At 36.6% G+C, this 25408-nt stretch overlaps 2 protein-coding genes across 3 annotated transcripts; one reads left to right on the top strand and one right to left on the bottom strand.

Moving 5' to 3' along the window:
* The first annotated feature begins 193 nt into the window (after positions 1-193).
* Positions 194-15836, top strand: LOC100372498 (uncharacterized). 2 transcript variants are annotated; one of them, XM_085493635.1, is made up of 14 exons: positions 194-281; positions 1041-1103; positions 6741-6903; positions 7084-7161; positions 7494-8217; positions 8759-8951; positions 9647-9805; positions 9955-10119; positions 10634-10757; positions 11714-11876; positions 12031-12096; positions 12430-12613; positions 14230-14418; positions 15068-15836. In XM_085493635.1, the coding sequence occupies exons 1-14, from the start codon at positions 199-201 to the stop codon at positions 15237-15239; spliced, it is 2526 nt and encodes an 841-aa protein (XP_085349761.1). In that variant the 5' UTR covers positions 194-198; the 3' UTR covers positions 15240-15836. The 2 variants fall into 2 exon arrangements, with proteins under 2 accessions (XP_085349761.1, XP_085349756.1); XM_085493630.1 differs by having other exon boundaries at positions 10607-10757.
* Positions 15777-25408, bottom strand: LOC100372348 (MAP3K12-binding inhibitory protein 1-like). The gene is made up of 7 exons (XM_002741713.4): positions 25322-25408; positions 24427-24549; positions 22313-22441; positions 17666-17828; positions 16382-16546; positions 16176-16273; positions 15777-16084 (listed from the first exon to the last, which is right to left on the bottom strand). The coding sequence occupies exons 1-7, from the start codon at positions 25379-25381 to the stop codon at positions 15920-15922; spliced, it is 903 nt and encodes a 300-aa protein (XP_002741759.2). The 5' UTR covers positions 25382-25408; the 3' UTR covers positions 15777-15919.

Below are 25408 nucleotides of genomic sequence, written 5' to 3'. Positions count from 1 at the left end.
TTACATCAACAAGTTTTAGAATGTTTTTGCAAGAAATACTAGTTTCATTAATTCAATCTCTTATGAATTATTTAATAAATTCATTTTAGAATTGTTCGTTCATTTTCTATTCCCCCATTTCACATTCAAGGAGTTTGTATACCGGGTTTGTACGCCCCGTTGAAAGTCCCCACTTCCGTGCACTAGTGCATTTTGGGAATGACGGTGGATAGCATAATGGCGGCCAGTAGCGTAGATCATTACGAGCGAATGCAAAAATTGCAGGAAATCCAACATGAAAGGTAAAATCTATATTAACTATTTACTGCAGGGTATGCATTTAAATCCCTCTATCGATCGGTCACAAACTATTTGAAATTAATTGGTCTGATATCGCGTATGCATGGAAATTAGTTATTGTTTACAACTGTCATTTCAAAACATGTTACATCACGAAGGCCGTTAACCTCGATTTCAACTCTGTGGTTACTACCGTTAATTAATCTCTTTTTAAAAAAATGTTGCTCATGCACGAAAAGGAAGTTATTATTTGCTACCAATGTTGACACACACTAAAAAGTGGAAGGGAACTTCAAGTTGTCATTGACTTGTTTCATGATCACAATCCCATCCAACAATAAGTACAAAATCAGGGATCTCCCCAGAGCATGAAAGAAAAGTGGCCTGACTATTTTGTATTATTGAGAAAAAAATTGATTGCCATAGTATAATCTTTTCTACCTCCATGGTATAATGAATGTAATAAATACAATTAACATATTGTAATATAATATGCAAATTATTCACTACTCTTGAGCATTTTATCTGCAGAGTCAGCGTTTCATCAAATGAATACTTCTTCTATGTATTGCTGGAAAGTTTTTAGTTCATGATAAATCAAAAGATAGTGTACGATTAGATTAATCAACATTACCTGTTCTCGATAATTTTGCTTCTTTAACATGTACTGAATATAAAACTTTATTTACTGCCTAACAACATTAATTCACGGTTTGTTTTTGACTAAGTACAGTAGTTTTAATCTGTTTGTTATTTTTCAGAGAACATCAAAGACTTCTTCTAGAAGAACAACTGAATGCCTACCTCAGATCTAATGACAGACTGTGAGTATATTATAACAGTTCAGTACAAGTGGTTATCTGGGTCATGACTGAAATCCCACATGTCAGATACACCTAGAATATAGTTGATCAACTGTTCGTAGGTTAAAACAGGGCTATTATTCATTGGGTTTTATTTTTCTAGCTAATTGTGCAGAAAGCCATTAGTCATTGTAACATGTGCATGAGAGAGGCTTTCAAAAACATGAACATTTACATAGCGACCAGTTTTTTGGAAACACAGCCTGATGCACATTTACAGGCAAGTAAGTGAATACCGTTAAAGTCCTAATATAAACCGCATACGTAATAGTAACCGCACCCCCAATTCCGGCTTCGGGGTTAAAGAGTTCTTAACAAAAATTGAAAACTTGAAAAGTACCTATTACTAACCGCACCCCCAATTCAACAAGACCGTGACTGTCTTCATTGTTTCAACCAGCTGTTCCAAAACGGCATTGTTCCTAATCCTATTCTTTGTTTCGACAACATGCCTAAAAATATTCACACCTATTTATTGTTCAGCGGTGATAAGATGTCAGACAGGCAATGAAACTGCTTTTGTTCTGGCGGCGACCTCTGTCAATACTCTTTCTGAATACGTCTGTGTTTCGTAAGTTTTAGACAATGAGCTTTTATCACCGTAAAAGTGTTAAACTGAGCATTGAAGAATAATTTATCTTTCGAAAACAAATAATTTCTTGATTTAAAAAAAAAATCATGCCGTTTTCCCATGGAAATCAAAGGAAAAAGATCGCACTACATTATCGGTAAATCTCTTCCGTGTTGCGTTCACCATGAGGTCGCTGAACTGTCATTAACATATTTAAATGAGCTATGTAATTTAGACACGTGGGCACCATCCAGCATTTTGATTGGTTAATTAGCGACTTGACCTATCCGGTCAATAATACGTCACGTGAGCATTCAAAAGCATGGCGGATATCGTATCGGCTGTTTACATGTGACTGAAATCATTCGCTTACGGGGAAACTAAGTTGAATTTTACTTGCATTTTATAACAATTCAACGAATTTATTTTTCGTGCGTTATTGTAATCACTACTAAATAATAATCACCAATATCAACACTTCGAAAACAAGTAAGTTATTCACTTGAGACCAGCAGCATGGCCGGATCGAGCTACCGTTATGTGATCATTTGCTACTAAGCAGTGCATTCGTGTTTTTATTTGAAACTTCTGTTAGAATATACTTTTCGTTACCAAGAAAGGCACAGATCTAGAAGCAGTACCTACACACGAATTGGTGACGTCATAAAATACATGACCTTCAATCGGGGTCGTTTCCTCGGTATATACGAATTGGTATATACAAATTACAATAAAGATACTTAAGACATTACACATAAGGTAAAACAAATCACGTGACAATATAATGATAATAACGGTAATAAATCCTAGCTTAACAGTTGAAGAGAACGCTCATATAGTCAGTCGGGTGACGCCGAGGGTCACGAACTGTGTTGCAAAATGGCCGTGTGGTTGAAACTGGGTCATGGCGTGACGGGTGAGGAAGACATCATTAAACACTCAAAATCACAATAAAACGGGGAAGTGGTTGCATATTACGGCGTATCTACAATGGGAAATAAAAAAACGCCCAATACAAACGACATGGGTTCGAATCACACTAGATACACACTCACCAGAACCGAAGCAATCAGAAACCAGCAATCGTTTTGGCTTTTCCGTTCAACTCATCGGAACACTAGAGTAGTTAGAAAAATGAACACCACTTAACGACCAACGTCGTAGCGTGGTACACAAGCGTGCCATCAAAATAAAACAAAATTAGCTTGAAAAGACAGTGGGTTCGAGTCCCGCTCAGAGCTACCGTAAAAACGTAAATCAAATAAACTGAAATCTCTCAAACCGTAAACAAGTAAACAAAGAACGTCGCAAAAAATAATAAACCTCACAAAACTGCACCATACAAAACTGAATGAATAAATAATAAAATAACTAACGTCTTAAACTGGACGACGCGCAATTTGTTCAACAGTTTCCAGATTGTGACAAGAGATAAACAAGACCCAAGTCAAGGTAAGTTTTGTTAAAGTGTCGATGGCGTTCCCTACCTATATTACGAAAACAATTCAGGCAACAGACGAATATCTTCTGTGGTGTTGTTGAATTTATACCGTGTCTGCGGAATTGTTGATTGAGGGTTCGAAGCCAGCAGTTAACGTTTTGTTAGAAAGTTTCACAATTAAATCAAATATCCAATGATACCAGTATATTTATTTCATTATTTTAACAACTTGCAATGGTGGAAGTTGGTCAAACACGAGTTCTTACACCTAAATAAGTATCAAATATTTGTCGACGCATTTATTCTCTCAACCTTGTAGAGGTGGAAATTAATTAAACAACAGGTATTTACTCACAAATATAATGGTCAATATTTGTCCATACATTCATTCTGTCAATTTAAGAACTAGTAATTGTTGGAATTAATCAAATGAGAGTTGTCTACACCAAAATAAGTTTCAAATACTTGTCCATACATTTATTCTCTCAATTTAACAACTTGTAATGGTGTAAAATAATTAAACGAGAGTTGTCTACACCAAAATAAGTCTAAAATATTTGTCCGCACATTTATTCTCTCAATTTAACAACTTGTAATGGTGTAAAATAATTAAACGAGAGCTGTCTACACCAAAATAAGTCTAAAATATTTGTCCGCACATTTATTCTCTCAATTTAACAACTTGTAATGGTGTAAAATAATTAAACGAGAGCTGTCTACACCAAAATAAGTCTAAAATATTTGTCCGCACATTTATTCTCTCAATTTAACAACTTGTAATGGTGTAAAATAATTAAACGAGAGCTGTCTACACCAAAATAAGTCTAAAATATTTGTCCGCACATTTATTCTCTCAATTTAACAACTTGTAATTGTGGGAGTTAATCAAACGAGAGCTGTCTACACCAAAATAAGTCTAAAATATTTGTCCGCACACTTATTCTCTCAACCTTGTAGAGGTGGAAATTAATTAAACAACAGGTATTTACTCACAAATATAATGGTCAATATTTGTCCATACATTCATTCTGTCAATTTAAGAACTTGTAATTGTTGGAATTAATCAAATGAGAGTTGTCTACACCAAAATAAGTTTCAAATACTTGTCCATACATTTATTCTCTCAATTTAACAACTTGTAATGGTGTAAAATTATTAAATGAGAGTTGTCTACACCAAAATCAGTCTAAAATATTTGTCCATACATTTATTCTTTCAATTTAACAACTTGTAATGGTGTAAAATAATTAAACGAGAGCTGTCTACACCAAAATAAGTCTAAAATATTTGTCCGCACATTTAGTCTCTCAATTTAACAACATGTAATTGTGGGAATTAATCAAACGAGAGATGTCTACACAAAAATAAGTCTAAAATATTTGTCCGCACATTTATTCTCTCAATTTAACAACTTTTAATTGTGGGAATTAATCAAACGAGAGCTGTCTACACCAAAATAAGTCTAAAATATTTGTCTGCACACTTATTCTCTCAATTTAACAACTTGTAATGGTGTAAAACAATTAAACGAGAGCTGTCTACACCAAAATAAGTCTAAAATATTTGTCCACACATTTATTCTCTCAATTTAACAACTTGTAATGGTGTAAAATAATTAAACGAGAGCTGTCTACACCAAAATAAGTCTAAAATATTTGTCCGCACATTTATTCTTTCAATTTAACAACCTGTAATTGTGGGAATTAATCAAACGCGAGTTGTTTACATCAAACTAAGTATTAAATATTTGTTGAGACATTTATTCTCTCAATTTAACAACTTGTAATGGTGTAAAATAATTAAACGAGAGTTGTCTACACCAAAATTAATCTCAAATATTTGTCCACACATTTATTGTCACAATTTAACCACTTGTTAATAGTGGAAATTACTTAAACGCGACTTGTTTAATCAGTTGACATCAATGCAACTTACTCGCAGACAGTGCACAACAGAGTATCATTGTTGAGCAATTATAAACAGGAACGTGTCTTGGCATTAGGGTAAGGGTCGGGTCAGGTATGGGCAACGGAATTATTAACAGGAACGTGTCTTGGCATTAGGGTTATGGTCGGGTCAGGTATGGGCAACGCAAATGGCAAACACCCAATTGGCAAGATGTACACTAACGGGTTATGGCATGCATATAGTTTACACAAGTAAAAACACAAAATTGGCAATTTTTTGGACAATTGTAACTCAATAATAGAAATATGTTGTATTTCTATATATATACACACTATATAGTCTTATCAAATGCAAATACATCCAGTCAATACATTGTGGTCTTGTGGGTCAGTCCTCTACATAGTGATCAGGAGGACCTGGGTTCAATTCCCTTGCCTGCCCATCTTTTTTTCGCAAACACCATTTGGCAATAAAGCTAAATATGTCAACAAATTATTTAATTTGCATGACTACCCACATAGCTCAGTTGATTTGTACTATGTCAGCAATGTGAGCGATCGCTGGTTCGAATCCAGTATGTTTAGTTAGATTTTTGAATGCTAGTGAAGACAGTGTCCTATGAATAGGACTTAAATCCTAACTCCTGTGTGAAGACACTCGTGGTACAGTGGACAAGACAGTGCGCTGGGAACTCAAAGATCGCAAGTTCGAATCACGGATTGGACACTCCTACAAAAGACATGAAAGACGTTAAAATCATAAACAGCGGATTCAAAAACTCAAGTCAGGAAAACAGAACACAAGAATACTACCCCACGTGGAAGCCAGCCGAAGTCGTTGAAGAACGAACACAGTCGAAGAACGAACACAGTTGACAGCTGTAGGTCACGTGCAACAACAGACACGAGGAGCATGGCTGCTCTCCAAATGGGTCCCTTCTTTTGTATTGACCCCCTAAGGATTGCTAATCCCCCTTTCTAACTCTTCCCCCAAAAATAATATATCGCCCCTTTTAAAATGTAATGACCCACAAATTAATGAATATTCATGAGCACAGAAACTGCTACGTCATGAATAAATTAGCATAATTTTTAAAAAATTTGCATAAAGTGTAGGTACTCCTTCTGGAGCTCTGCCCCAAGAAAATTAAAAAAAATAAATGCATATTACATTAAAAATACTGAGTATTTTTTGTATCATGTAGAATTTTTTTTTTATTGTAATTTTTCAACATTTCGTAACGCCTATTTTAGAACCAAAATAAGGCCTTTCACTCTTCCCCGACGCCTATTCAAGAGATTGTACGGTGTATTGTTTGTTTTGTGCATGTGTTGTGGACAAAAAATGACCACGCCCATTTAGTGATTGCAATATGTACGTAATAGAAACCGCACCCCGAACTTGAGCTTTTGATCCCAATTTTTAAATTGATACATTGTAATATAAACCGCGGTTTATAATAGGACTTTAATGGTACCAACAATTGAAAAACTAAATGGTTAATGCACTGACACGTGCACTGACCGTAAATTGTTTGTTTTGCATATTAATTATGTCAGCTTCTGTTTATTTTGCTTGTTTCTTGATTAAATATGTCATAATTCTTAGTATAGCACAAACCTCTGAGCACTACTAGCTTCTCCTTTATTTTATCGTGTTCAATATTTCTTCACTATAGATCCAAATTGAAAGCATCCAAGCTGCAGAGTTACTGGAAAAAAATCTGTGAGGATGAAAGAAAATCCAGAGTTCGCAATGAGCAGCTTTTGCGAGACTTCAGTCGACTTGAATCCTACATTACCGCAATGTCCAAGAAAACAGATAGACTCAGGACACTGAAGGTAAAGTGACTTCCTTGCTTTGTGCATTACAAATATCTCAATAATATTTTTTTTTTTGCTGGCTTGAGGATCTACCAGTTAGCTGAGAAATAACAGATTAATTAATCTTGTATAAAATTCATGTCTGATGTGCCTTTGATTTATTTTATGGTAGCATACTATGTCTCATGCATCTTTCAGAATGATTATGAAGCCCATATAGAACGATTATATCCTAAATGGAAGGAAACACTAGAACAGCAGTACATGTTCAACCATGTGAGTATAAAGTTTACATATGCCAGCTGAACTGTCTGACATGTAGCATTGGTTGTTGCTGTTATAACAGAATTATCTAGAGACACAGATAAGTAATCAATAATGTCTTTGTGGTTTGTTTTGTTACTGCCATGTCTCATCTCATGAACAGTGCTTCATAGGAAGTACTCAGTGTAAGGTGTCAACCACAGTTGATGTCTGCACGAAAAAACACCCTTAGTGCATGACAGGTAATCCCACATCACTAGAAATGGTCACCCAAGTAACCAGCATTTAGCCTTTTGTACCATGTGTTAACTATGCATGTACTAATGCACAAGACTTTTTTTCAGCTTCCACAAGGAATCCCTTCAGGGACACCAAGTCAACAATCTTACATCAGTCCAAATATCCCTCCAAACCAAGTGCCATCTTACCCCCAGCAGCCGATGTCCCAGCAGTTAATGCAGCCTGCTCCAGGCATATTCAGCAGTGCTCAAGGAGTCAGCCAGCAACTTCCTGTATATGGTAATTATGGTTTTCCTGGTCAGCCAGTTGCTGCTCCTCATGGTTTACAGGAACAGGGACCTACTGGAGTGGCTCCAATGAGACCACCAGAGATGCACACCCAGCCTGAGAAGTTACAACCTATTAGAGAAGCCAGTAGTGAAGCCTCAACATCAGGTGGTACATCACAGAGAACTGAAACGCAACAGTCAAGTGTTCAGCCATCTGGTTACTCAACATCATCTGATACATACAGCAGAGAACCAGAAAAGATGCCAACTTATCAACTGCAATCACATGGCAGCCAAGATGCTCAAAAAACTAGAGTAAAGCCAGTACCCTCCAAAAGAAGTCCACGGGTTTCCCAGAAAACATCACCCCCGGTCAAGGAGGTCACTCAGCCTACAAGAATGGTTATCACGTCTGAAAGTGATGAAGATGACACAAAACCATCTGAGGAGGAAATCAGAAAAGCTGAGATTGCGGCAATAAAAGAAACTCCTCCCCCTCCTCCACCTGAGTTCACCGACCAAGAGGAAAGCATTTTAAGTTTTTCAGAAGATGTGTCAGGTTAGTTAATCAGCTTGTATGCTTACAACATCTTGTACAATTTGTTTCTGTTACACTCAGTGTAATAGGCACAGGACAAACCCCACTTTTTAATGATTATTTAGCTTCACAATCGGCTTATTTATTTGCCATAGACAGTTACATAATATTTTGCATACAAATAATGATAATGTCTACGGTAGAAGGCAGACATTAGTTTGTGTAAAGCTATTTTAATCAGCTCCCAGTTAATTATGTAAATGACAGAGGTGTATTTGATGATTAAAATAAGTTGTATTTTAATAATGCAGCATAAAATGAATGTAATTTTATGTGTATGTGCCCTTATATTGAAGATGTGCGCCTAATTATGTTCTCTGTTGTCCTGTAATTCTATTGGAATAAATTATGTTTTGAATGTTGAGATTTAGAAATACTTTGCATGTACATGTATTATGCATGTTGGTTGATATCACCCAATAATTACAGTTCTGTTCTTCCAGACCAATATTTGCTCACAATGATGCACAAGATAAGATAATTAATTGAATTATACTTTCAGATTTTGATATCAGTGCACATCTTCCTGGAACAGACATAAACGAAACGTTCAAATTGGAAGAGAAAATCTCCTCTCCAAGAAGAGCTAGTGGTACTGATCTTAGTAATGCTTATCTACCGAGGGATGAACCACCAAGACAGCCTTCACCAAGGGTAGTGTCAAAGATCCCTCTGACGAGGGAACCGTCAAGAAGGTAAACTTACTTTTACAAAGACACTATCTACCTATAGTCCATTTACTAGAGTCATAGTTAGAGGACAGGTCTCAGACGTGCACGAGAACCTCAACTCAAACATATTGTTAAATACTGTTAGCGTCTTAGTTACCATACTTTAACGAAGTAAAACTGCAAATTTGGGTTTTGGGTGTTGTTGTGTATGTGTGTTATGTGTTCATAACTTCTTTTGTATAGAAGGCCAATAACCTGTAGGAAACACACCTGATTCATGTACACATCATAGCAAACTACATGTTGCATTCAACCACAAATCACTTTAGCTCATTCAGTAGAGAGACCATACATTCACACATAGCTCATTGATCTGAAAATCGTTGGTTTGAAGCTAGCGTGTTGCTCCAAAAATGTCCCATTTTTAAATAGTGAGAGGAAAGCTTTTTTGTGAGAACAAGATCGTTCTGAAAAATCGTTCAATTTCTAGTAAATGGGTAATTGGTAAACATGTACTGTTTGAAACAAAGATAAAGTACTTTATTACTAGTATTACTGTAATGAGAGGTACTTTTGTGAATATAGGCAAGATAATTTCTCTATGTATGTTGGTAAATGGTGGGATGGCCACAATTCAAATGTAAATTTTGAGTGTGCTGGATAACATTTGAAGTCTGAATAATTGGTAATATGTATGATTTTGTTTTTGGTTCATGCAGTAACAGTGTTACTAGTGATACCACAGGGCCATCTGTGACAAGCCATGGATTCTGGGTACTGGTTAAAGCTGTTGAAGATGACTTGAGGGAATGTCTGAGTCCACACAAGATTTACAGATCACAGAAATGTTCACCGACAATAAAAACTGAAATAGTCAAGTAAGTGAATGTGATCAGCATAAATCAAGCACATCTTTAAATTTTAATACGACGATAAGAGAAAAATTACATCAAATGTAACTGAGCTGTTTTTCTGCTGCAATTTGCAAAGAATATCTAAAGTTTAATATTAACTGCATTCTCTTCAGGTCAGCCAATGAAGGTCATACTTTGGAGCACATTGACCCGGCTGCTGTTAGTATGGTTATGTTAAATGAACTACCGTTGCTAATACATGATATGCCAGCCGGCTGCTTGCTTCCTGATACTGCATTATCCACAAAACAAACCAATGTCACTGCATCTAACATCAAGTAAGTAATTGTATATAATCTTATTATGATGTTGCACTAAATTGTATACATATAATCAGTTATACACAGTTCACATCTGGTGCCAAACCTCTTATAGAAAAAATACATGCAAAATGATATTGTCAATTTGCAACAGAGCATGCATGCTGTGATTTGTTTCTGAACATTTCTGTATTCAGAGAATATTTGGCAACAGTTTCTATGAACCTTGATTTTGCTGAAACAGAATTGAGTTAAATTCATACTGACCAATGTACCCCATTGGAGGTCTGTGATTCTTGAATGCCAGTACTGCAAATCTCTGGTATGAACTTTCAGTATTTATCATATCAGTTACAATCACCAAGTAATACAAGTATATCTTGCCTAAAACTCGTCAATGTTCATTGTCATTGTCATACCTTTGACATATTCAATTAGTCCTATCCATGGTACAAATACAGCAGCCTTGCAGCATTACAGTTACAGTCTGTCCCATTTTCTGCAGGTCCTATATGTATTCTTCTTCCCTTAGTTTTTGGGAGAAACTCCTGGGACACTTCTCTAAATTAATGGAGCACTCTGTCATGAAACCTGCTGAGATTGCGTCAACATTTGCACCGGTGTTGATCAGTTCAGATTCAGTTATGGAAAATGAGGTAAGACATCACATATTGTAATACAAGACGTTTTAAAAGGACAACAGGATGTGGTTATCAGCATGTTGATGTCTAGCTGTTGAGCTGTGCAATGCAGCACCAACCTCCCTGTAGTGTCACAACTTCCACTCTGTGTTTGTCTCACAAATTATTTTAGCAATGGTTTCATCTTTTCAAAACAATACAGTAAAAACTATTGATATTTTTAGCAAGATGGATGAAGTATCCTTACTATGATATTACGAATTTGATTAAAGCGGGGGAGTTTTCACCTGCGCATGCGTCAGATGGCCATGGCGTGTCATTGTTTACAAACAAGCGTCTTACCCATGAGCCTTTGCGTTTTTAGCGTGTGTTATCGTCGCTTAGGGTTCAATTCCTGCACCCACGCAGGTGACGACCCTCTCACTTTAAAGCACCATAGTTGTTGCACAGTGAGCTTTATGAATTTTGTTTATTAAATGCACATGTTATATGTATACATCACATAGAACGATAGACCCTCTTTTAGAGGGTCTATGATAGAACCCACTGTAAAAGTTGCATTCCTATTCTGCATTTTGTAAAACATCAATTCCAGAATAAGCTAAAAACATAAAATGTGTACAAATAATGCTGATTTTGAAAAAAAAAATATGATATTGGTATATTAAAAGTACATGTACTGCTCTTACTTTTGATTTGGATTTAAGATTACTGAAGGTTCTTATCCTATAGACAAATATATGTACTACGTAACTGACCTTCAACAAAAAAACAATCCTACAATCTCTGTGAAATTCTATTTTTTACAAATAAACTATTTATTTTAGGAGGCTTGTTTCAGATTCTGAAGTTACTCATCCGCAATTTAAACATTTCATGGTGTGATATAGTGGGATTGCACAAATTTGCAATGAATGCAACTTTAATATCTCCAGTTGTTAAGTACATGCATCAAATTTTGTTGTCTTTAGGCTGTACAAGTTTTACAGTCAATTCTTCAGAATATGCAGAGAGAAAGTTTTCTGAGTGATTCTTCATCAACCTTACAATCCACTCCTATGTCTTCACCAATCAGACAGCAACCAGGCTCAAGAAACACTGTTGCTGCTGCTTCCTCCAGGAATACTTCCAAGGGTAATTTTTAGTTTGTGTTACTTAGAAAATGTGTACAATACTAAAGCTGGAAAATCATGTTATATAACAGTAAATTTGTTGGTCTTGATTGATGGTCTCGAGCAAAAATTATTGCAAGCGCAATTTGAATTATTGACTTGGATTTGTCTTTTAGTTGAAGATATTGACCTTGATTCCGAAGATGGTGATAGCTTTTTTGAAAATAAAGTTAAATTAACAGGTGAGTCTACAATGTGTTCTTTAGTAGTAACAACATGTATTGATGTAAAAGTACTGCCTCATCTACAGCATTATGTTGAAATTGGTGTAATATAGGTTTGTACTATGACTATCATGAGTTAAACAATTGAGTGTTCTCTAATTGCTTTTGTTATTTGCTGTATTGAACTTGTTTATGGCATGGAATACAAGATCAGAGCTAAAGATCAACCACACTGTGTGATTGACCGAATGAGCCGAGTTACATTTTCCTAATGATCTGAATAATAAATAGTAGATAAATACTGCCTAATACAGATTTGATAACCATTTAAACATAATATACCTTCTTCAGAAACTGCTGCTTATCAGAAGATGATAGGAAGTACTCAGATGTCCCAAAGTAAGAATGAGTTTGATGATGATAATGATGACGACGACGATGTGTCTGCATTAGAGAAAACTGAAGGTGATGAAGACATTGATGAGATTGAGAATGAAGCCAGATTAACACCAACATCAGGTACATCAGAAGGAAAGTAAGTATTATGTTAGAAATAATATAAGGTTTTTATCAGAATACTAAAATCTGATATTTGGTTCCTGATTAGGCATCACATAGTGAAGGCTTTGTGAAGCTACTCATTATTTGTCAGGGGTATTTAAATTGTCAATGGTCAGGGAAAATGTTTGCAATGTAGCCCCCATAAATTCCACCCACCCCCTTCCCAAGTGAAATACAATTCTTTTTAGGCTAACTAAAATGTCCTCCATTAATTGCTTTCATATATTGCAAAGACAATTTTTTTTTTGCTTTTAAAACTATAAAGGGCCTACACACTATTTTTCCGTTAAAGATACACTAGCTGTAACGACCTAGTTTTTTGTATTGCAAACGTGTTCTACATGAATAGCAATTATTTCCGTTCTATTAGCTGAAACTAGTTCAATTATTTGGTACCGGGCCCTTCTGTATGCTTTATAAGCTCGCTAAAAGCACTGAATCAACATCGTGAAGTGTTTATTGTACGTACCCTTAGCTCCGTTTGTTAAACCATCATACGTCATTACTGATTGTTTGCGCGTGCGCAATTGCGAGTACTTCGTTGTGTCGTCACTGGAAGCGCTGTCCCAACACAAACCTGTGTCATATGACGCCTTACTAGCCGATTTTGGTTAAAATTCCGCTCCGCCGCCTCTTTCTTTATACGCGGAACTTGATATTGCTTTTTACAATTTGGGTTGCCTTTGAATAACATATTTTAGTGAAATATTGTTTATAGAGTGAAATATTATTGTCATACATAATTCAATCTTTGAAACAACAGAAACTAACACATAATAACGATAATCAAATTTGTGTTTGAAGTTCGAAAGTAGTTGCGTTATTTCCAGTTTCAACTAGTTCGAAAATAGAACGTCCTTGAGCGCAATCAAATCACGCGTAGAACTCCATCCGAACCAGCGTAAACTTATTGCAATTTGCGCGATTTGGGCCCAGTTTGTTCTTACAAGCTTTCTAAGTTTCATTTATCATTATTTAGTAAACAGCCTGAGGTCTCTGAAACGATTTAATATATCCGTAAAATACGTGGCAATCGACAATTGACTTCGAAATGTTCGAAATTTCGAACACACTCCCGGCACACCTAGCGCGATATGCGTCAGATCGGTGTAGAAGACGCCGAACTGTAGCGTCAATGATTGTTGGAGTTCTTCATCTCGTGATCAGTCAGACCACCTAGAAATATGGCGTTGAGTTCGATCGTGAGCATTTTCTCCGCATTCGTATCCGCACAGAGATCGATGTAAATTTTATTATAACAGGAGATAAGCAATTTCAAAGATAAATGCAACAAGTTTTCAACCCAAAATAGTTATTTAGAACGCCGTTAGAGACGTTTTCATTACAGCTACTGGGCCTTTAATAGTCTCTGAATATAACGATGGATTATTTGCATACATATTTGGTACCATAGAAATAATTAATATATCAGTAACCGACTATAGCTTTTCAGTTGCCAAGCCGGGTAAAACCACTGTGCTTAAAAGATGTTGCGAGAACACTGATTAGGTTTTTTTTGAATTTACAGCGATCTACTTAGAATTTATCTATACTGCTCTCAGTAATGTCCCTTTTCAATGTTCCATACAGAAAAAAATCACGAAACCTTCTGTCATCTTTGAATTATGCTGATGAAGAAGAGGATAAAATAGAAAACAAACTATCATCATCTTGGAGATCAGGTCATGTGACATCCCCTGATGAGAGTTCACTTATCAGTACCCCATCAGCAACGCCGAGATCACCAGCATACATACCAACAGCAATGACTGATACTGGGTGAGTGATTTCTCTTCTTCTGCAATATACGGTGGGTAGACTAAACATACTGGAAGTGATTTATTCACCAAGTTGCTTAGGAAACCCTCCCCTATTGGTGGTAGTCACTGTGACATGCATGCATGTCACATATTTACTGCTGAATGTTTTCAACTGTATTTTATAAATAACCTTATGTACTCGTACAAGCCTAGAATGTCACACTTTCTGAGGGTAAAGTCTGCAGCCCTATGACATCATGTGATCACACTTTTTTTCCCATTTGGCATGCAATGTTGCTCACTGATCAGCACTAGCTCATGATCTGCTGTGTCTACCTTAACAGACACAAATATGTCCATTTAATAACAACAGCAGTCAACAATATTTTATCTTCGGGTGTGAATGACTGGTTCTCCCAACTACGCACATACACATGCATGCAAAACGTAAACAAGTGCGATGACATTTTAGTTCCTATAACAGCAAGGGCAACTTTTTTCATTATTGGGGGAGGGGGGTCAGGAAATTGTTATTGATACTAAACTTGTCCTTCCAAGTGTGCGACTGTTGTTGTCATGCATAAAGCATTATACATGCTAGCTCTGGGGTAGATTATGTTCTTATTTCAAACCTCATTGGCTTATCAAGTTATATCTATTGTTTTTAGGAACCAATCCAAAAGTGAATCTTTTGCCAAGAGATCAGCTGCTTTTTGGGATGGATCAGATTTAGATGAATCAGATTCAATCGCTCTCCCCATGGCAACTGGAACAATCGGAAGCACTCAAAAAACTGTTCAAGAGGAAGAAGAAAAAGATGATTTTGATTTTTATGATTAACAGTACCTTCTGAATTTCATGTCAACTCAATTTGGGCTGTGATAATTTTCATGATTTTGTTTTTCATTTATCAGCAATTTTTTTAGATATTCAAATAATCACTCCAATTATTCTTGAAAAGATAGATTATAAATAATATAAAGGGCACAATCTCAATTCATGTTCAAAAGGGTGGATTTTGTGACTGTAGATCAACTACTAATCAGTTTGCGCCAGGAAATAAATAACTGCGAATTAACATTTTTGGCCTAATGTGAACAGGATTAAACGATGTCATTTATTACTGTGATTGCAGAAAATGGCATAAAGCCTTAGGATTGAGACAAAAGAATTGGCTTTCATTCTTTAAAATGAGTTGTACATGTGTATTTTTAAAAAAAATGACAACAGTTGCAGACCATGTCTCTTTGAAGAAGAATATATTGTTGCTATCAAATGAATTTACATGCGGTAATCTACTAAGACTATTATAATGATAATTTATTTTTATATTACTGAATCTATTCCCTCCAGAGACAATAAGTATGAGACATGTGATGCTTGAAAGTCTATCGGTATTTAATGCATAAAATAAACAAATAGTTGAAAAAAAACAAATCTTGGAATTGCTATTTCTTTTATCCTGTTGGTCATAACAACCGCATTGTTTATGTTGGGACAATGTTTATCTTCTACTCCTGTTAAGTTATGGCTGCTGTATTTAAACTCTCTCTCATTTGTTTCTTCTTTAAAAGAGATTCATGTAGTTCTTTCATCCTCTGATCAATGTCTGCAATGCTCATGTCTTGCCTCTCTCTCCTATCTTTGTGCTCACTCTCTGTTCGATGTCGTTTGTACGATGTACTCTGTATAATTCAATATACGTGCAGGGATAAATATGTAATTCTCACTGAACACTGTTCTACATAGTCAAGTAAATAACATATTCCTACTTACCGCAGCACTGAAGTACTCTGGAGATAGTCCTTCCAGTTGTAATATTTTATCTTCCAGTCGTTTTATTCTGCTATAAAAGTCTTTAGGTACAGGTTGTCCTGCAAAAATAAATGGGGATAGAGCAGTAATGGTGGACCACAACGCAAGCGTACTACAGAATTAAAGAAATTGGCCAAAAAATAGGGATGATTACGAATAAAACTAACCTGTTTCAAGTTTAAGATGTTTCTCCATATTGTGTAATCTCTCTTCCACTCCTTCAGTTGTCTTAGCAGTATTTTTAAAACTACTGGCAGGATTATGTGGTCTAATTTTCACTGGTGATATAGCCATCCTCGTCTGTGGTCCATATGAGTTAACAACTCTAGATACTGTGCAGTGAATATCAATATACAGAACTTGATTGAATGACCAATATTAAACTATCAATAATACAAGACCTGAGGTCCATTTAAATTAAAATAATACAGATTATTGTTTATACTTTCATTAATCTATACTAAGAGTATGTATGGAGGTGAATTGTGACCAATTTAGACAAAGTGACTAACAATGACACACATTCACACATATAGACATAATTTTCATGTGACCCATGCTCCGAAAAAAAGAATAAAAAGAATCCACGTAATTTGAAGCCAATATGATACTATAAGGTTATCACCTGGTACCAGTGGAATGATACAAGTGATATCATGAACTGAATTATCAATGAACTGACATTGAGCCATAATGATATACAAATAAGTAATAAACTTGTTATAACATGGCCAATTAATAGTCAAATAGTGAAGCAGAACAGTGAAGTGAGCAGTGGCCATCATCAGCATTTTACCAGTCTAAAAGAAGTACAAAAAAATGTCCCAGAAGGGTTTCTCACAAAGACAGTTGGTACACATCCTCCCATACAAAATCATATGGAATTTGACATTTTTAATTAAAGTGTTTGAGGTATGTCTTTTTTGGCAAAGTGAATCATAGACCCTCCAGTCTACTGGAGGGTCTATGAGTGAATGCATGTTTTTAAAAAAAATCCAGGAAATAATTTTCCAGTGCATGTATAGTCTGTTTTGAAAATCTTTGTAGAACTTGAATGCCTGATGTAATCTGAAATAAAGTGTAGACAAATCAAAAGGTTTTACTTCGTACCTTTTTTGTTAATCATATACTTTAAAAAGTGTATTTTTAGCTAAGATGTTATTTTAGCTAATCTGTAATTTTGCTAACTCAAGATGTTGCTAAATAAATAAAAAGAAAGTATCTTCTCACAATGATTGTTGGAACTTGAGCTAAATTAAGATTCTGTTAATTTGTGCCTTGAACCAAATTTGCTAAAATGGCATGTAGCTATTCTAACATATTTTATACATTGATCCAAAACACAAATAGGGTGTATTTCTGTTGTTCACATAATTGAAAAAAATGTTTTTTCAAAACCCTGTTTGGAACCAACTTTTTTTGTGAGTGAGCTCTCTGGATAGAATGGATACCTTTTACATGACTTTTACCACCACTTCTTGCCTTGAAAATGGCATCAGTTCTTGCACAGCTATCTTCCTCTGTCAAGTCAATAACACCACAGAACTCCCTTTTATTGTTGTCATTTACCTCAAGCTGTTTTCTTTCCATAAATGCGGATATTCTTCTTTCAATCTGTTGAATAATAACAATAATGATTCTACTGTAGTTAATAACATTGTGTCTCTGAATGCATGTATTGTTGAATAGTAGTAGGGGTGTACCGCCAGAATCTCCCTGGGTACCATTCAGTTTATACTGGTCTATATGGTCCCTGGGTACCATTCAGTTTATACTGGTCTATATGGTCCCTGGGTACCATTCAGTTTATACTGGTCTATATGGTCCCTGGTACCACTGAGTTTATACTGGTATATATGGTCCCTGGGTACCATTCAGTTTATACTGGTCTATATGGTCCCTGGTACCACTGAGTTTATACTGGTCTATATGGTCCCTGGTACCACTGAGTTTATACTGGTCTATATGGTCCCTGGGTACCATTCAGTTTATACTGGTCTATATGGTCCCTGGTACCACTGAGTTTATACTATTCTATATGGTCCCTGGGTACCATTCAGTTTATACTGGTCTATATGGTCCCTGGTACCACTGAGTTTATACTGGTCTATATGGTCCCTGGGTACCATTCAGGTTATACTGGTCTATATGGTCCCTGGGTACCACTGAATTTATACTGGTCTATATGTTTCCTGGGTCTATATGGTCCCTGGGCACCACTGCGTTTATACTGGTCTATATGGTCCCTGGGTACCACTGAGTTTATACTGGTCTATATGGTCCCTTGGTACCATTCAGTTTATACTGGTCTATATGGTCCCTGGGTACCACTGAGTTTATACTGGTCTATATGGTCCCTGGGTACCATTCAGTTTATACTGGTCCATATGTTCCCTGGGTACCATTCAGTTTATACTGGTCTATATGGTCCCTGGGCACCACTGAGTTTATACTGGTCTATATGGTCCCTTGGTACCATTCAGGTTATACTGGTCTATATGGTCCCTGGGTACCACTGAATTTATACTGGTCTATATGGTCCCTGGGTACCACTGAGTTTATACTGGTCTATATGGTCCCTGGGCACCATTCAGTTTATACTGGTTCATATGGTCCCTGGGTACCATTCAGTTTATACTGGTCTATATGGTCCCTGGGTACCACTGAATTTATACTGGTCTATATGGTCCCTGGGTACCACTGAATTTATACTGGTCTATATGGTCCCTGGGTACCACTGAATTTATACTGGTCTATATGGTCCCTGGGTACCACTGAGTTTATACTGATCTATATGGTCCCTTGGTACCAGTTTATACTGGTCTATATTATCCCTGGGTACCATTCAGTTTATACTGATCTATATGATCCCTTGGTACCAGTTTATACTGGTCTATATGGTCCCTGGGTACCACTGAGTTTATACTGATCTATATGGTCCCTTGGTACCAGTTTATACTGATCCATATGGTCCCTGGGTACCACTGAGTTTATACTGATCTATGTGGTCTCTTGGTACCAGTTTATACTGATCTATATGGTCCCTGGGTACCATTCAGTTTATACTGATCTATATGATCCCTGGGTACCATTCAGTTTATACTGATCTATGTGGTCTCTTGGTACCAGTTTATACTGATCTATATGGTCCCTGGGTACCATTCAGTTCATACTGATCTATATGGTCCCTGGGTACCATTCAGTTTATACTGATCTATGTGGTCTCTTGGTACCAGTTTATACTGGTCTATATGGCCCCTGGGCACCATTCAGGCTATACTGGTCTATATGGTTCCTGGGTACCACTGAGTTTATACTGTTCTATATGGTCCCTGTGCACCATTCAGGTGGCCTATATGTTTCCTGGGTCTATATGGTCCCTTGGTACCATTCAGTTTATACTTGTCTATATGGTCCCTGGGTACCACTGAGTTTATACTGGTCTATATGGTCCCTGGGTACCATTCAGTTTATACTGGTCTATATGGTCTTTTTGTACCATTCAGTTTATACTGGTCTATATGGTCCCTGGGTACCACTGAGTTTATACTGGTCTATATGGTTCCTGTGCACCATTCAGGTGGCCTATATGTTTCCTGGGTCTATATGGTCCCTTGGTACCATTCAGTTTATACTTGTCTATATGGTTCCTGGGTACCACTGAGTTTATACTGGTCTTTATGGTCCATGGGTACAATTCAGTTTATACTGGTCTATATGGTCCCTGGGTTCTACTGAATTTATACTGGTCTATATGGTCCCTGGGTACCATTCAGGTTATACTGGTATATATGGTTCCTGGGTACCATTCAGGCTATACTGGTCTATATGGTTCCTGGGTACCACTGAGTTTTTACTGCTCTATATGGTCCATGGGCACCATTCAGGCTATACTGGTCTATATGGTTCCTGGGAACCACTGCGTTTATACTGGTCTATATGGTCTCTGGGCACCATTCAGGCTATACTGGTCTATATGGTTCCTGGGTACCACTGAGTTTATACTGGTCTGTATGGTTTCTGGGCACCATTCAGGCTATACTGGTCTTTATGGTCCCTGGGTACAATTCAGTTTATACTGGTCTATATGGTCCCTGGGTTCTACTGAATTTATACTGGTCTATATGGTCCCTGGGTACCATTCAGGTTATACTGGTATATATGGTTCCTGGGTACCATTCACTTATACTGGTCTATATGGTTCCTGGGTACCACTGAGTTTATACTGGTCTATATGGTCCCTGGGCACCACTGAGTTTATACTGGTCTATATGGTCCCTGGGTACCACTGAATTTATACTGGTCTATATGGTCCCTGGGTACCATTCAGTTTATACTGATCTATGTGATCCCTTGGTACCAGTTTATACTGGTCTATATGGTCCCTGGGTACCACTGAGTTTATACTGATCTATATGGTCCCTTGGTACCAGTTTATACTGGTATATATGGTCCTGGGTACCATTCAGGCTATACTGGTCTATATGGTCCCTGGGTACCACTGAGTTTATACTGATCTATATGGTCCATTGGTACCAGTTTATACTGGTATATATGGTCCCTGGGTACCATTCAGGCTATACTGGTCTATATGGTCCCTGGGTACCACTGAGTTTATAATGGTCTATATGGTCCCTTGGTACCACTGAGTTTATACTGGTATATATGGTCCCTGGGTACCATTCAGGCTATACTGGTCTATATGGTCCCTGGGTACCACTGAGTTTATAATGGTCTATATGGTCCCTGGGTACCACTGAGTTTATACTGATCTATATGGTCCATTGGTACCAGTTTATACTGGTATATATGGTCCCTGTGTACCATTCAGGCTATACTGGTCTATATGGTCCCTGGGTACCACTGAGTTTATAATGGTCTATATGGTCCCTTGGTACCACTGAGTTTATACTGGTATATATGGTCCCTGGGTACCATTCAGGCTATACTGGTCTATATGGTCCCTGGGTACCACTGAGTTTATACTGATCTATATGGTCCATTGGTACCAGTTTATACTGGTATATATGGTCCCTGGGTACCATTCAGGCTATACTGGTCTATATGGTCCCTGGGTACCACTGAGTTTATAATGGTCTATATGGTCCCTTGGTACCACTGAGTTTATACTGGTATATATGGTCCCTGGGTACCATTCAGGCTATACTGGTCTATATGGTCCCTGGGTACCACTGAGTTTATACTGATCTATATGGTCCCTGGGCACCATTCAGTTTATACTGGTCTATATTGTCCCTGGGCACCATTCAGGCTATACTGCCAACTGGTCTATATGGTCCCTGGGTACCACTGAGTTTATACTGATCTATATGGTCCCTGGGCACCATTCAGTTTATACTGGTATATATGGTCCCTGGGTACCATTCAGGCTATACTGGTCTATATGGTCCCTGGGTACCACTGAGTTTATAATGGTCTATATGGTCCCTTGGTACCACTGAGTTTATACTGGTATATATGGTCCCTGGGTACCATTCAGGCTATACTGGTCTATATGGTCCCTGGGTACCACTGAGTTTATACTGGTATATATGGTCCCTGGGTACCATTCAGGCTATACTGGTCTATATGGACCCTGGGTACCACTGAGTTTATACTGATCTATATGGTCCCTTGGTACCAGTTTATACTGGTCTATATGGTCCCTGGGTACCATTCAGGTTATACTGGTATACTGTAAAGGGGTTAATTATTCACTGGGTTTTAATTTGGCTTTTTTCGCTGACTGGAAAATGCGCTAAATTAAAACCCAGTGAATATGTAAAATTGAGCATGGAACACATTATCCAAATGATAAAACCGTGAATTTTAAACCCACTAAATATGCCTGAAACACTAAATCAGTGAAATTTAAACCCAGTGAAAATTAGTAATTTTACAGTATACATTCCCTGGGTACCACTGAATTTATACTGGTATATATGGTCCCATTTATTTTATACTGGTATATATGTTCCCTGGGTACCATTCAGTTTATTCTGGTCCATATGGCTCCTGGCTACCATTCAGGTTATTCTGTTCTATATGACCCATGGGTACCATTCAGTTTCTACTGGTCTCTGCAGTACTGTACTCACCTCGTTTTTACTTGCATTGATTTGTACAAGTGATGAATCAATTTTAGTTATATCAGGTTTACTGTCAATCATATCACCAATCTGGTTCTGCTCAATTTTCACTTCCATCTTCACATCATTCATAATTTGCTTAAAAAAATTAGAGATGTATTTTCACCAAACGATTCAATTTTGTTGTGATCAATGTCTTGTGCAATTTACCGAGATATGAAAGATGCTAGCACAACTATCATGCGCTGTTTATGAATAATTAGTTGAAAGATGTGATTTTTTCATATAACACAAAAAAAGATGATTGATTATAACAGTTGAAAATATGCTTTCTGAAGCATGATCATCTTCTGCCAAGTAAGTTTTTGTTTAATTACAATAACAATAAATATCAAAAAAGTAAGTAATATCAGACACGTGTGCAGAACTTGCATTTTGTTAATTTTTTTTAGGTCAGGTTATGGGTCAATGAATGAGGGCATGATTTTGGCACAAGCCCAATGTTTCCTAAGTGGGTCCTAATGAAGGTGAACGCAACTACAGTAATCTCTTTACAAACATAAAATATTCAGCATGTGCTGAGATCTCATAGCATGAACACAAATATTTGTCAAGTACATGGCTTGTGTTGAGTAGGATAAAAGAGGAATACGACTATAGATTTTTTTGAGCATTTATAAATATAGCATACATGTATAGAACAGAATCCAAGCTACCCAAAGTATTGTGACAACATCACATGCATTTCACTGATGGATCTTTATTAAAGTCATTGTTAGTGCATGAAATCTAAATTTTTAAATGGCAAAAAGACAGTATATTATTAATGCCAACTATTAATTCCACTAACTCTTCAACAGTCACCAATGGTGAATTTTATTTAGATCTGGCCTATGATAAATTTTGTCCTTTTCGCCTATGATGGATATTAAAGTCTAAATTAAAACTATTACTGGTGATTATTCTGAGAAAGTATTATGTGTTCTAATATTATATATACATATTTGAACAATGATGAATGACCCGCCAACCCATAATGGGTGAAAGCTTAATGGGCAAGATGTGAGCAAAGTACATATATGGAGCGCAAAGTGTGCTTGATTGCAATACATTATCGCAAATAATTTGCTGCAATGACGTCATAAAATCCACTGATATTGATAATGCTATAATATAATATAAGGTTATTATGAGAATACCTCAAAGTATACGCGAAGATAGTACAGCTGGATTATTGACCAATGCGCAGCGGAGGTCGATGCATGTCGTACTGTCCGAGTGCATACTGAGTGCGAGTAATCATTCCATATTTGGAATTCGCATTTCCTAATATGGTAGGATGAAAATACCCCGTAAAATACCGCAAAATTACGGCACGCTGTAACTTATAGCGTAATGGTGATAGATGTATAATGTAACATATGTACTGTAACAAATGAAGCAACTATGGTATTCATAAGATATCTGCCTTGCCAATGACTAAACATCACCAAGCAATTATGTAGCTTTAGTTGTAATTCAGTTCTCAGTATATTAGAGTGTCATCAAATCACGGAATCATTTGTGGGATTCTCTCTTTGACAATTGAAGATGGACTAAACTACAGAATCAATACTTTATGTGAAGCATTTTCCAATTTTTCCAAGACCAGTCTGACATCCACACCAGACTTGATTTGTTGCATGAATATCTATTTGGTCCTTCTTTTCAAAGGGCAATTTTACTCATATTACCTCTACCTGTGAGTAAACATTGAACAGCAAACATTACATACTTCTTAGGTTAGTTGTGTTTAGTAAATACCTGAACTAGAATTTGAACAGCAATGCATGATGGGATTTATTGTAGTAAGGACAAATAATAGCTTAGTTGATAAACGGTGCAACACATCATGTTTAGGTCAGTATAACATCGTAACTTTCAGATTTGATTCTTTGGCCATATTACTCAAAAGAGCTTTCAACTTTAAAAGCAGGTTTACAGAAATGTAAATTAATCATCAAGAAAGCATACAGTAGCATATTTCAATTTGCTATGTGAAGGTATTTCATTTCTCTTTTTGTCACGTCACATGCTTTATAGCGTAAGTCCATATCTGTTTGTTGATCGATTTAAATTCTTACCTGTAAATTAGAAACTAAGTCATGTACATGTCCACAAAGTGAGTTGAGAGAAGTCAACATTGTTATTGATGTTTGTAGATGTTCTTGATTAATGGAGAAACTGCATACTTTGTCTAAATTAGACTGCAAGAACAAAGATTATAGATTATAGATATTTCTTCATATGGTGCATTCAAATTAATACCACCCACCCTGACATACACTACTCATCCCTCTATGGACTGAGAAATATCTTCAGTGTGTGTGGGGGGGGGAGGGGGGTTATGAACTAGTAACCCCAAAAATATTTAAAGAAAACACCTTTGACTATTCAGAGAATCTCTTGTAAGTACAAAAAACAAAATTACTTAAATTGTTGGGGGTCACCAACCTTATTTTTGAGAAAATGATGGTTGTATGTATCAAAAAGGCTACTAGTAATCACATTATCTCATACATCCTTGGTATAACAATATGTATAAAATATGGCAATCTAATAGTACACATACTAAAATACTAGGAATAAGAACAGGCAAGTTAAATCATATACACAAAGGGGTTTACTCATTTCACATCCGGGGGTAGAGGATTTTGGAGAAAAAACATTGTTATGGGTGAAGGGAAACCAAAAGTCCCACGAACACATAATGTAAAAAAATGAGAAAAAACGTTTAAAAAAATCGTCGTCTAGCACATGTAAATAACATATTTGCAACCAACCAAATTCCTCCACCTCTTGATTTCAACTAGAAAACACATAACCCATATATCACAGTCCCTTAACTCCGGTGTTGAGGGACTGTGCCCATATGTACTCTAATAATACTAATTCCTGATTCAAGTGCCGTGCACATTATATAATCCACAGTCTCAACTACCATGATATATAAAACATATATTAATAAAATGTCGTTACTTGTCTCAGAAAGCTTTGCATCGAACCGAGGACTCGGGATGACAGCAAAAGCTCCGCCATCTTACACTAGGAAAGCCCTTTGAACTT

Source organism: Saccoglossus kowalevskii, chromosome 2 (genome assembly GCF_978046115.1).
Source record: "Saccoglossus kowalevskii chromosome 2, keSacKowa6.1, whole genome shotgun sequence".
In the NCBI taxonomy this organism is placed as follows: domain Eukaryota; kingdom Metazoa; phylum Hemichordata; class Enteropneusta; family Harrimaniidae; genus Saccoglossus; species Saccoglossus kowalevskii.
This window is presented reverse-complemented; position numbering and strand designations above follow the sequence as displayed.

Bases quoted from the DNA above. Each gene is read 5' to 3' on its own strand.
- LOC100372498 (XM_085493630.1), top strand. From the start codon at position 199: ATGACGGTGGATAGCATAATGGCGGCCAGTAGCGTAGATCATTACGAG. The intron at 282-1,040 runs GTAAAATCTATA...GTTATTTTTCAG, and splicing joins CAGGAAATCCAACATGAAAG to AGAACATCAAAGACTTCTTC. The intron at 12,614-14,229 runs GTAAGTATTATG...TGTTCCATACAG, and splicing joins TCAGGTACATCAGAAGGAAA to AAAAAAATCACGAAACCTTC.
- LOC100372348 (XM_002741713.4), bottom strand. From the start codon at position 25,381: ATGGCGGAGCTTTTGCTGTCATCCCGAGTCCTCGGTTCGATGCAAAGC. The intron at 24,550-25,321 runs GTAACGACATTT...TTGTTCTTGCAG, and splicing joins TGCAAAGCTTTCTGAGACAA to TCTAATTTAGACAAAGTATG. The intron at 22,442-24,426 runs GTAAGAATTTAA...AATTTTTTTAAG, and splicing joins ACTTAGTTTCTAATTTACAG to CAAATTATGAATGATGTGAA.